Source organism: Choristoneura fumiferana, chromosome 13 (assembly GCF_025370935.1).
Source record: "Choristoneura fumiferana chromosome 13, NRCan_CFum_1, whole genome shotgun sequence".
Taxonomy (NCBI): Eukaryota; Metazoa; Arthropoda; class Insecta; order Lepidoptera; family Tortricidae; genus Choristoneura; species Choristoneura fumiferana.
The window spans coordinates 3,240,203-3,254,364 of NC_133484.1; the positions used below are offsets into that span (position 1 = coordinate 3,240,203).

Below are 14,162 nucleotides of genomic sequence, written 5' to 3' on the forward strand. Positions count from 1 at the left end.
ATTCAAATTATGGTGGATATAAAAGGAGATCCTTAACCGATAAGGCTTTTGAATGTCTGGATATTGGAAAGTGCTTAGGGAAGTTTAATAAAGTGAATATTAAGGTTTTGTTGGTGTACTCAAAGATAATTATTAAATAAGGTTTTGTAAATATATAAATACTAGCTTTTGCCCGCGGCTTCGCCCGCGTGAAATTCGGTTATCGCGCGCTGTTCCCTCGGGAACTGTGCATTTTCAGGGATAAAAAGTATCCTATGTCACTCTCTGGCCCATAAACTATCTCTATACCAAAAATCACGTCGATCCGTCGCTCCGTTTCGACGTGAAATACGGACAAACATACACACAAACACACACTTTCGCGTTCATAATATTAGTATGGAAGTATGGATTACGAGACACTCGACACCAAATTTACCTAATTCCAAATAAATCCTGTGTTATGGGTACTATTTGAATAACGGGTAAATGTACACTTAAATAAATAGATACATTCTTAAAATGTGTTTGTATGTAGTTCCTAATCTGCACTGGGCCCGCGTGGGAACTACTGCCCAAGACCTCTCATTCTGAGAGGAGGCCTGTGCCCAGCAGTGGGACGTATATAGATGAGCTAAAAGAATTTCTTTACTCACACGCGACCTTATGATTGCTATAATTTATTGATGAATAATAATATTAATAAACTATGAATAATTTATTTTCGGATAACTAAGTAGATCCAAGTATTGTTAGTTTATACAATATTCTATAGGCTGGGATGGATACTTAAAATACATTTTAAACAATATTCAGCGAAGGAAAAAATTAGTTGGCTGAAAATTGTACACAATATAAATAAATATAATATTTATTATTTTTTATTATTTTATCTCGGTCTCTTTCCAAAACGCTTTTCTATTTAAGTGTGATTACATCCGTCACTGTCTAATGTTGAATTTCAAACCTATAAGTATCTAAGTACCTAAATCCTTATTTATGGCTCAAAAAAGTGCATTAAAGAGCAATATTATGTAATCTGCGACCTACCGTTTCTTGCAAGCCACACTTCAAAAAATTTATAATTCTAACACTGCCCAGGTTGTACATTTACGTAACATCAATTTTCACCTAAACCAACTTTAATCTATTTAAAAAATTCAACAGTGTTCGGCGGCGGGGAAAAATATTTGCATAGACATAACATACACTATGTTCTTCAAAAATGTCCTAGGGATGACTCCTAAAATTTTCAATAAGCTACCAAAAACTATAACAGAGAAGGAAGTATTATTTTACCTAGTCTAAAAAAGCATTGAAAGTTTTTTTTTAACCGACAAGTCATATTACTCTGTTAATGAATATCTACTAGATAATATCGACTAGATATTGTTTTCAAAATGTTACACTGATTATTATTAGTATTAAATGTAAAATTATTTATATACCAAACATTAATGTAATATTGATTACTTATAATTTAATTATTTGCTATTTTTTTTTATTCTATAATTATTTAAATTCATAAGTAAAAAATTTGTATGCTGAAAGGCAAAACATAGGACAGGACATAAAATTATTGAACATCTAATAGATCTTTTGGACGGAGTGTTCTTTTATAATTTATATTTTTATGTAACATATAGATATATTTAGTTAAGGTGTCTAAGGTAAGTTTTCTTGGTCTTCTTTTTAATTATTAATTCCATGTGACTATTTACTGATAAAAAGTAGTAATTTTGAAAAAAAATAGTCATTGTTTATAGGAACTCGTGTTTGACAAATAAATTATCTTTATCTTTATCTACTTTATAATGTAGGTAGCTTAATTTTTTTTTCCATTCAATAACACGCATTAAGCGCTTTGATTTATAAAATAAATAAAAAATTGCCAAAAACTGATTTTTTATCGTTAGTAAGGACAATGGCAAAATAGTGCTTACGAATCTGAAAGGTCCATACCTAACTTATGCCTCTCTCACTCTCCGTAATTGTCTAAGAAAAATATACTCCACGCTGCACTATAAAAAAAAACCTGCCCAATACGAGTCGTACTCGCGCACAAAAAGTTCCGTACCATTATCTATACAACATAGGACATTAGCAAAAAAAAAAACGCAAAAAAATCAAGTTTGTTGTATGGGAGCCCCCCTTAAATATTTATTTTATTTTGTTTTTAGTATTTGTTGTTATAGCGGCCACAGTAATACGAGTACATAATCTGTGAAAATTTCAAGTGCCTAATGCCTAACTATTAATAGTCAAGAGATAGGGCCTCGTGACAGACAGACAGACAGACAGCGGAGTCTCAGTAACAGGGTTCCGTTGGTGAAACAGATTGTTTTTATCATATTTTAGTGGTAGTGGTAGTAGAGCGGTAGTACAAATTTTTTACATTCATAAGTGCTTGTTATAGCCTAAATTGAATAAAGATATTTTGTCTTTGACTTTTACTTTATTACTTTTTTTTTTGCTACTTATACTTAGAGGCGGGTTGAGACTAAATGTCAATTATTTTTAGACATTATTTGATTAATTTACGTTACTCACGATGACCCTTATAATATATCGACCCATATAAGTCGACATTAATCCCCTATCCTAATATTTCTGAAAAAGCAATTTCATTATTACTGGAATATTCGTAACACGTAACAACTGAAATTGACGCCTTTAAATCTGATTTGTCTGTTTTTAGATGAAGACAATAGTGTAGATGCGAAATATAGTAGATAATTATAAGAAACAGGCTTCTGTCTCGTGGGAATTTGGCGAGTGATCTATTCTGTTTGTAGAATTCCTAGCCTTTTTTTTAAATTTTGTTCGTATTTTTTTATTTAAAATTTTCTTTGTAAATAATTTTATTTTGACGAAAAAATGTATTTGAGCATAAAAAGTTGGTTGGAGTTTGAAATTAAGCCATTCAATTTGGTCTATGGCGGTGCATAGAGCAGGAAAAAAAAGTCTTCTGCCAATGAGGGCTATCGCGTATGAATTCTCCGCTAGAGGCGCTAGTGTAGCGTGAGGTCTCCGAAATGTCAAATCTCATAGTTTTTGAGTGAGCTATGCCGGTTTATTTATAATTAGAATAATTTTGTGAATATTTTGCAATAACTGAAATTAATTATGGCAAATATGCGTTCCGGGGCAATGAATGACTGTGTTTTGAGACAGTTTTGTCTTTCGGAAACCTTTGTCCTCCCTTTTTTCCGGACAAAACGGGGACCATGGAACACTTTGGCATGCTCGATATTTTTATAGTACGGTTTTATGGTGTATTAAATATGATTTTAATCTAAACTTTGTTTTCACGCCCGTAATAACAGACTTTGAAAGCCATACTTAAAAACCTCACGCAACAGTGCGCCATCTAGTGAGATAAAAAACGATAGCCCTCATTGCGACAGGAAAACGCAGAATGTATTGTTCGCAAGTTTTAATTGAATAATCCCGCACCTCTCTCAATTATTTTGTTTAAAAGAGTTAATATTATCTAAGAAGAACGCGTCATTAACCACATATGACTATATGCAGAGTTAAAGGCGAGTGATATACCAACAGTTCTTTAAATCATTTCCATCCTTCATTAAGCAGCGTTTCCACCAATAATGTGCATTGTGTTTTTCATGAACGAATAGAAACGCTTCATTTACCCAACCTCGCTCCGCTCAGCTGTTTCAACCAGAGATGTACTGTGCAAGGATAGGTATAGTAGATTGTTCAATAAGGGAGGAAAAGAACCAATATCACACGAGATAACTTGGCACCCGAGCACAGCGAGGGTGCCAATATTTCGAGTGTGATATTGATGTTTTTCCCGAGTTAAACACTCTTTTCATTTCAACTACAAGGAAAGTAAAAAAATATACATAATACATAATGTAATATGAGAAAAAATGCATTGAATAAAAAAAACTAAAATCAATAGAAAAAATTGTACAATTCATAAAATACAATGTATATTTTTTTAAGCATTGGTCGAAGGTCAATGTGGTCATTTAAAAAAACTCAACTGACTATTGTTAGCAATAAATTATTTAACAAAATTTGAAATGTTCAAAATAATGATTAATTTTAGTCAATTTATTTCTAAAATTAGTAAGTTATCATTATCTAATTGAACCAAGGAGTTAAGCTGTACAGAGATAGGCTGTGTGGACATATTTTGTCATTTACCTACCAATTGTTTTTTTTTTCTTAACAATTCCCCAATTGCACGCCAATTAGCACGATCCTCGGCCACTCTCATTCAATTCTTGCCAGCCACCTGCGAAGATCATCGCCTAACTGCCTCGTATAAATCTTAGAATATTTCTAGACTTTTTTACGAGTTCAGGCCACGTTCATGTTATTGTGTATCTAACCATTTACAACATCTATGGTTCCGCGCAATTTATAATAACTGATGTGAGAACCCTTGTTGCGGAAAATATGAGAACCTCAAAAAGGGACAGAAAAATATCCCGACATCAAATAGAATGTATTTCATGCTTTTAAAATTGCTTTTTTACGATCCCAAATATTTCACCTGTTGAATTCTTGGAACAAAATATAACATGGAATTTGTGTTTCGTTCTGTGATTTACGAATATCTTGTTATTTTTTTATCATGTTAATATGGTTTAGGTTGCGTACAGAAAAATCCTGGATAACTGTGATAAATAAATATCAAGGAAAAATAAGCACGAATTGACCTAGTTCTGTCCTAGTTCTGTTCTAGTAGCGGGAAACCGGTGGATGCAAGTGGCAAGGTGTCGTTCATTGTGGCGTTCTAAGGGGGAGGCCTTTGTCCAGCAGTGGACGTCTTCGGGCTGATGATGATGATGATGACCTAGTTCTAAGGTAAGCAAAATTTGTGTTATGGATAAATACTAGGCAACTGGTAGATCAAATAGATATATCATAGTGTTATTTTAGATTTTTGTTAACTTTAAGTGAACACTCATCGGGTCAAGTAACTTAATTTCTCCAAGACACTAGTGGCCTAACTGTTACTGTTCAAATGATAAGTAAAGCCCAACCAACATTGTGTCAATTCTTTGCCTCTAACAACATTGCTAATGTTAACAAATGTCAAAAATGCTGACAAACAAAAACACCGTTGAGTTTATTTCATAAAAACCATAATGGAGGAATTAGAGGAGTACATCTTTACAAATGAGTAGGAAAAAGTTATGTCGGTCCATACGAAACTAATTATGTCTTTCGACAAACCGTTGTGAAGCTCTTTGGGGTAGGCCTTTATGTGAGTGGGAGGCTTTCGGCTGATATGATGAATGTGTATCGCTGAATAGAAATGTTCTCGTGTCGTTTTCAAGATGGACGTTACTTCTACATAAGTTATGTTAGAGAACGTTCTTCAAGTCAGGTTTAGCTACAGTACAACTACAATGTTGATGTTGCTCGGGAATCGCTGTTTTTTTTTTAATTTTCCTGAAAATTTAATCGAGAAAAAAAAGATCTTTTATTCCGAGTCGCAAAAGATAATAGGAAATTAGTTTAGGTGTTCAGCCCAACAAACTGAACCTAATAAAAATACTAATGCCATGCTTGTCAAGGAAATCATAGTGAGATGGATTATTGAAAGATTCCACACTGCTAAATGTATATGAATCAGTATCGGCTATACATACAGTAGTCTTTTGCCGCTGAATGAGGTACTAGCAAAAAATAAAGGTATCAAGGTAATATTACTCACGTCAACATTAATCCCAGCGAACGGGAAGATCTTCGTCGCAGGTGTCTCAGTGGGCGAGTACCGATAGAACTCGTGCCGCCCTCTGTACCACTTGACCGAGTAGAGAGGGGCGTCTGTCAACTCGTACAGGCAGGCGAGGATCGCGTCCGACCCCCTCTGGACGACTGGGGGGGATATCCGCAGCTCTGTTGCGCGGAGACCACCGGCTCCTGAAAGAAAGACTGGTTTAGAAAATGTTTTCTGGTTTAAGCCTAAAACATAACGGCTTGAGGCCCTAAAACGGAGTTTAGATTTGCAAGAAAAATCGTGCAAGTTGCATTACATTGCGGCGCTCGATTGACCACAACAAACTCGTTGGCTTTACGGCCCCGCAATGTAATGCAACTTGCACGATTTTTCTTGCAAATCTAAACTCGGCTTTAGACCGTATCTTTATAACGCGCTTAAGTTCGCAATAATATTCACCATCTCTTTTTACCCTCGTCTTATGCCGTGTGACAGAAAGAAAGAAGTTGTTGTGATTCCAACTGTGTAAGAAAATAAGGCCTTTCGCTGTGTAACGCACTAGGAATAACAATCGTTAAAAAAAAACCTCGATAAAATATACCTCGTTGTGTTTCTTGCCGGATTCTTCTCAACAGAGGTTTTTCCGAACCGGTGGTAGTTTTTTTTGACATACATAAGTTTTTTTTTTTTTTCAACTGGATGGCAAACGAGCAAGTGGGTCTCCTGATGATAAGAGATCACCACCACCCATAGACACCTGCAACACCAGGGGGATTGCAGATGCGTTGCCAACCTAGAGGCCTAAGATGGGATACCTCAAGTGCCAGTAATTTCACCGGCTGTCTAACTCTCCACGCCGAAACACAACAGTGCAAGCACTGCTGCTTCACAGCAGGATAAGCGAGCAAGATGGTGGTAGCAATCCGGGCGGACCTTGCACAAGATCCTACCACCTGCAAGTGCAAGTGGTTGTTATAGCCTAAATTGAATAAAGATATTTTGACTTTTGACTTTGACTTTTCACCACTTTTTTCTGTCACTGATAATAGTCCTCTGGTCACAAGTAAGCGCGAGCAGCTTAGGATTTTCTCTGGTAGTGACGACTGCGCTGTGACGAGCTAGTTGGTGATTGTATGTACCTACTCGTATCGTAGAGGGGTCCAGTCCGACAAGTCGGATAGCAAGGAATTCTTCATCGTCCGACATGTCGGACAACGTTGTCGAACCACGTGGTCGCAGGGGGTCCATTTGCCAACTTGAAAAATTGTGTCACAGGTCACAGTACAAATTTTGTCGCTTCCACCGATTTACAAATAACAAACAGCGTACGTCTTACAGGCAACAGAGTCTTACACAGGCAGCAGATTTTATAAAATAATCACGTATTAGAATAATAACAAAATTAAATTATAGTCATGTAAACTTAAAAGATTTACCCCAAACCCATTCCCCATCCATCAAACTTTAAGTAAGTTCCCGATCCGCACTGGGCCCGCGTGGGATCTACGACCCAAGCCCTCTCATTCTGAGAGCAGGCCTGTGCCCAGCAGTGGGACGTATATAGGCTGGGATGATGAAACTTAAAAGTCAAACTTGTTAGATATCAGTTCAACTTAAAAAAAAAAAACATTTAAGACTATGTTATATTTAAATTAATGCTTGTATCTACATCATATATTATTACAAAACAATCCAGTAACTTCAACCACTATGACTTACATATAATATTTTCTGTCATAAAACTCCCGTCTAAAGACTTCGCGGAAAACCGCGCGATAGCGAGAAAATTAAAACAAAATGTCCAATGTAAGCAGCCGTGATGTAGCGCACAAAATTCCGAATCGTGCTGATGGTGCTTCATGCACTTGAATTTTTTACTAAAAATGTTCATGTTCGCTGCTCTTAAATGCGCGTGTTGGACAATTTGGACCGCTGGCGCGTGCTTATGAATGCATTAAACTTTTTAAATTTCTTTAAAGAGTGTGTCACATTGTCTTGGTATTTTTTTGTGTTTTTGCGAGACTTGAGAATTTTAGCATTGAGGTTATAATCGTACATAGAATCATAAATATTTTATTATTTAAGAAATGAAAATACAGTACTTATAACATTTACCGTTTTTACACAAAAAATATTATCTTTTTACATAGTAAGTTCCAGTGGTAGATTTGATCAGGTTAGATTACTATTATTATTACATCAAGGCGTAAGCAACTGTACTTTGAAGTGAAGATCAACATAGTAAAAGAATAAATGTGTCATAGGTACTGACATATTAAGCTTCTGTTAGTCTGATTCGTCAATTTATATCTGCCACTTTAAGGTTTCCCTTCACCATATACGGAAATATTAACGTCACTTAGAACACTATAGAAAATTTACAACGGCATCATAATCAAACTCCACGCATTCTTTTTCCAAGTCAAAGAAAACGCCAGAGTCATACAGATAAGGAAAACCGAAGCAAAAAATAAGTTACAGTAAACTGTTCAAACTTTTTGTTTATTACTATGTTAGTAGTAATAAACGTGATTAATTCGTTACGCTGTAGCAGTTAAAGTAAAGTTTTGTCGTATATTTATTTAACAGCGTGAGACTAAACTATCGCTATCAGTGGAGGTAGATATTTAGTGGGAGAGAAAAGTTTGGAGAAAGGAGTTATTCAGAGCGGGAGGCTTTGTTTGAATTTCTTTTCTTTCACCCAGCTGATAGGGCTGGCAACTTGGCAGGTAAAATAGAATTGATTTATTTAGAGACCCGTAATATAAATTGGAATAAGGCAATTCGTCAAAGAAGAAAGTTATACCTATCTGTAAAAATATACAAGTTGAAATGGTAATGGGAGGGCCACATCGCTCGAAGAACAGATAACCGTTTGGGGAGAAAAGTAATCGAGTGGCGACCACGAACCGGAAGACGTAGCGTTTGCAGGCCTCCCACCAGGTGGATTGACGACATCGTGAAAGTAGCGGGCAACAGGTGAATGCAATTGGCGAGTTATCGTTCATTGTGCCGTTTTAAGGGAGAGGCTTTTGTTCAGTAATGGACGTTTTCCGGTTGCTGATGATGATGATGATTATAAAATGGATGACAAAGCGTTAGCACGCCTCTTCTATTAGACGGACTGACAACCGGCTTCGTTTCCGGGACTGAGAGAAAGTTTTTTTTTTTATCTACGAGTATGTTACAAAACATGAGTCATTAAAATCTATGGTTCCTAAGAACAGATCTTTTTAGTTCTTATACTTTCAGACTTGCCAATACTGATCGATCTAAATGTGACACCATGTCCATCCCAGCCTATATACGTCCCACTGCTGGGCACAGGCCTCCTCTCAGAACAAGAGGGCTTGGGCCATAGTTCCCACGTGGGCCCAGTGGGGATTGGGAACTTCACACGCACCATTGAATTGCTTCGCAGGTTTGTGCAGGTTTCCTTATGATGTGTGACACCATATAATATTATACTTTTTATTCAGGTTCAGCCCTACGTACTCTTGAGAGGCTCGTGTAGAAAACAAAGAGTAGTTATTTCATACAATGCCAAAGGAAAATGGCGCTTTGTGTGCTGGAACGTCTTTAAAGAAGGGAGACCGAAAAATAATTTGAGAGTTCTGGCCTGAGCCCTTTAAAAAGGAGTATAATTAGAACGGCAACGTTTATTTAGTTTAAATATCTTAATGATTTAGCCCGATTGATTGAAACGGAACCCTTACAGGATTACTTTGTTAACCGTCCGTCCGTCCGTCGGTCTGTCAAGACCCTTTGTTTTGTTATTAAGCACAATACAATACAATAACTCTTTATTGAACATAAACACATAGTAAGCAGTACAGAAAACAAAGGTAGGTAGGTATATAAATATTTTTAGACTCTACGTTCTACGTTTTAAAATAAGGTTATTCAATATTTTTGTTTTCAATTCATTCAAATCTGCAATATAGTCAAATTGTTAAAACTAAATTTAGAATACTTTCAGCAAACTAGTTAGTTTTACTGAGCACTCAATTTAAATGTTTTTTTTAGGATATTTTTTTTTCTATTTTTTTTTTAGGTTTAGTCAAGTGCAAAAATAAGTATCTATTCGAACCACTCAAAAATATGTTACTACAGCCTAATTGCGTCGGAATAAGAGTCTGTGGTACTTATTTTTGAAATTTAGAATAAGTTCATAATTTAATGTCTTAAACTTTCGTGTTTTTCACTCATAGTCACGAGTAGACCACGGCCACTGTAATGTTACCGAAATGTCGAGATAAAATATATAACTCATGTGTGTTAGCGTGATAAGTCCTGTGCGTGGTATTTTGACTATAAGTTCATAATTTTACACTTGACTGCACTTATCTTAAAATTATAAAAAAATATAATCGTAATCCTAACAATAAGCTCTTTTATTGGGCTTGTCATATAAGGTAAACGTACCAATCATCGACATCAACCCAATGCTTGACATGTCCGCCGTTTATTTGGAAAAATAAGAAAACGAACAATGACATTACGCTGGAAAATCTTTTAAAGTAATGATAAGATCGAATGAACAACTGTATTTTTCTGCATTTAAGAATCCTCTCCAATGAAGCTCAGCATAGAAAGAAATGATTTTCAATAAGAGCATTACCGTTAAGCCATGTGTCCGCAACCGTTGCAGTCTTTAATATTTAATTACAACTTTTTTATAATTTTGCACCTCGCGAGAATGCGCGTTTTATTTTTAATATCTGGACGACCGAGATTTGCTCGGAGTTTTTTATTCGTTCATTTTTATGGCGAAAATTTGAGCTGAAAATTTCTTTACCCTATGCACATCACAGGTATTTCGACTGACAATGTTTGTTCATATCAAAACTTGTTATTCCAACTTTGAGTTGTTGTTTTGACACTGACTTCTAACGATTGGTTTGACTTGTCTGGCACAGATATACCTGTTTGAGTAACAATGCAAGTTTAGTCAACAAAAAGTACCTACGAACAAATGTATGGAAACAATCGTCGACTGCAAATTCTAGAATAACTTTCTTCAGAGATTTTCAGTCTAACGTAGTATATGCCGTCTGCGGATAATTTATTAGTGACGCGCTAGCAGTAATTGTAATTTTCCCGAGATAAAAACTATCTTACGAGTATGTCTCAAATTATATTCACACCAAATAACTGTTGCCCGTGACTTTGTCTCTGAAGAATTCCTTTAGATAATAATTATCTTGTGCACGCGACACCTACACAATTTTTCAGAATAAAAATTATCTTATGACATTCTCACGATCTCAACTATCTCCATACCTAATTTTATCGCGATCGGTTGAGTGTTAGATGTAGTGAAAAAAAAACAAAAAAAAATGAAAAATGTAACAAATACACTCATTTTCGCATTTGTAATATTAGTAAGGATAGCTATGTTTGTTTTTAAATTATAAAGTTAATGATTATATCATGGACAGGGATATTTGGAAATAATTCCGATCCGCATTAGCGATCCCTTCAAATAGCGAACCTACTGTGTTAAAAATAAAGTTGTGTTTCATACTTGTGATATATAGATGTCAATTAATAATATTGTAAATCTATTTAAAAAAATATATACCTCGTTGAGTTTCTTGCCGGATTCTTCTCAACAGAGGTTTTTCCGAACCGGTGGTAGTTTTTTTTTTTTACAGTTACAAGTGCTTGTTAGAGCCTAAATTGAATACAGATATTTTTACTTTGGCTTTGAATGAAAATAACAGAGTTATTTTTAGGATTTTTGGAAATGTTATCTTACGCAGTAGGTTAGGTCAGAATTGTTTCAAAACAATCCTAAAAAGGCTATTTCAGACATAAATAATATTACGACAAGTTTAAATTATGGAAAACGATATATTCTGGCATATAAAATTTAGGCAAACGATAGAGAACCATCGGCGACGTCCACCGGAAAATAAAAGAAAATAAACAGGATAACTTGACATAATACTTACCAACAACATCCAGCCTCCCCACTGCTGTGTAGTGGGGGTACGAGGGTGCATTTTGTATGACCTCGCAACTGTAGTTGCCACTTAGTATGGATCCCACTCGGACAAGCACCACGTGAGTTTCGTTTGATCTTAATCTCTGAAACAATGGAGTGGAGTTGATATCGGCTTATCTTGGATTATTGGGATTCGGGTGCCACTTTACAAAGGTTCATGAAATAGAAAGATACTTTGCTCTTCTGTTATCAAAATAAATGCGTCCAATATCTACGCTACAATTATTTATTGTTATTATGTAAATAGTAGGTGTCAACAAGAAGGAGCTAAGTATTTTTTTGAAAAAGTGGGGATTATATATTTCTTCGATAATCCTGTGGCCGTATGGCCTAACTTTTCTGACGCTCGCGATCGCAATCAAATGACAGTTTTTACATACAAAAACTGTCATTTTATTGCTATCGCAAGTGCCAGAAACTTTAGGCAATACGGCCTCTGGTTCTAATGAGCGAGGAATGGCAGTTCTTTACTTTTTATTCTCTATCGTTTAACTTTTTTTTTATCAAAATGACATTCGTTTTCAGCGGTAATAACAGACAAGCTACTAAGCTTAAAGAAAGGAGATATCTACTCTCACCTTGTCAATGTTGTCAACAATAATTAAACAATTAATTATTACTCTAGTACCTAACAGTTTTTTATTTAACGATTATAAGATTTCCCCATGAGGCTGACATAGTCACATTTAGTGCGTAGTTAGAATATAAGATTAAAAAAATATATATAAGATTGACAAGTGACAGTTGGCATCTCGTTTTATTTTCTTTAAGTATAAAATATATTAGTAGCTTGTCTGCTATTAGCGCCCGAAATGTCATCTAAATAAAAAAAAAACACTAAACAATAGGGAATAAAAAAGAAAGAGCTGTCGTTACTAGCTCTTTAGAAAGAGGATACCTACTTATACAAAAAAAAACGCACTTCTTCAAAAACTTCATTTGGCCAATTACAGTTAGCATTTTTGTGTGATTGTGATCGATTGTAGGCATATTAAATTTCTAATGGTGTTCAAAATAGAAATGAAATATGCGATGTCATACATAACATCACACGTAAATTCATCTAATAACAATACTATATTAAATAACCCCCAACATGAAAACAAATGCCTACGTTTTGTCTGTTGCTCAGGAAATCCGACGAGGTGACACATTTTTTAAATTCATATACTTCGTCAAATAGGTACAAACTGTCAAGTAATAACTTTGTATCCATAATAATAAATGAAGTTCAATTAAGTATAAATAAAGTTAATATTTTGAACATAATTTACAGCAGGTGTGTTTGAAACTTGAATCCTCAAATCGTTTTAACTAAATCCATAAATCACTTTCTTTTCACATTTTGATTAATTAACTAAACCCTCACAAGTTTTAATCATACCTAAATAAAACCGTTGAAGCAAAAGTTTACTAAAAAAAGTTTACTTTTGTTAGTTAAACATTATGCAAGTTTATGACTGCTCATACTGATAAATGATAAAAATATTCTCTAAAGTCCACCCAATCAACACATCCACATTGGCAAATAGTCCGCTCTACTTATAAATATATTCCGCCAAACTTTTGCGTATATAATGATAAATATGACTGAACGGCTGCGTCACCGTTTCCTTTTTCTTTGAACTTGGCTGGAAACACGCCGGGTGTCTAGATATTTCGATAAAGTCAGAATTATGATACAGTGGACGTTGTGGTGCAGTGGACGTTTTGACTCCAATAGTCATAATTTTTGACTACAGTGGAAATTTTGATACAGCGGATACTGTGGAACCAATAGGCTCATATAGTGATGTGTAATATCCGAAACACTATTTCGTTTATAAAAGTAATAAATTTCGTTGGGACAATACTTCTGAAAAAAAACTAGCAATTATTTCAGCTAAAAGTAATAATCTTCACTTACATCAATTTTAATCCCATTGACAGGCAGAACGCGAGTAGTGGGAGTTTCTAAGGGCGAGTATCTGTAGAATTCATGGGGACCCTTGTACCACTTGACCGAGTAGATACTGTAGTCCTGTAACTCGTATAGGCAGGCCATTGTCACGTTTCTACCGCGCTGGACGACTCGTGGTGTGATGCGGAGTTCCGTGGTACGGAGGCCGCCAGCACCTGAGGACAAGAAGTTGTTTTAAAAGAAGAAAAAACTAGCCTTACTGTCATTGCTATGGTAATCCAATAAGTTTTTGGCTTAACGCTGCCAAGTTTAAGTAAAAGGCAGGTCCACCGCGAACGTCTCTGGCTGACAAAAACTTAAAATTTGGTATGACGGTAGCTCTAATAATGCAACCGGAAAGAAAAGTCTGAAAATCTTAATTTTGTAGGCTTGTCTGCCTATGTTAGTTACCATCTTAAATTACTCCACGCTGCGTACATTTTGGTAAGGGGAGGAGCTCGGCTAACACTGGATATTCATAGGGTCCTACAAAATTTGTACGAAATCCTCGTTGCGCCAATCAGACTCGT

General features: G+C 35.4%; 1 protein-coding gene across 4 annotated transcripts in view; it reads right to left on the minus strand.

The window, feature by feature from the left end:
- The window catches only part of LOC141433899 (uncharacterized), a 157,929-nt gene that overhangs the window by 39,207 nt on the left and 104,560 nt on the right, over positions 1-14,162 (minus strand). For all 4 annotated transcript variants that reach the window (XM_074096011.1, XM_074096009.1, XM_074096012.1 and 1 more), the window contains 3 exons: positions 13,600-13,808; positions 11,641-11,776; positions 5,678-5,886 (listed from right to left, as the gene is read on the minus strand). In XM_074096011.1, the coding sequence (XP_073952112.1) occupies positions 5,678-5,886; positions 11,641-11,776; positions 13,600-13,808 (554 nt within the window). The remainder of the gene's footprint in view (positions 1-5,677; positions 5,887-11,640; positions 11,777-13,599; positions 13,809-14,162) is intronic.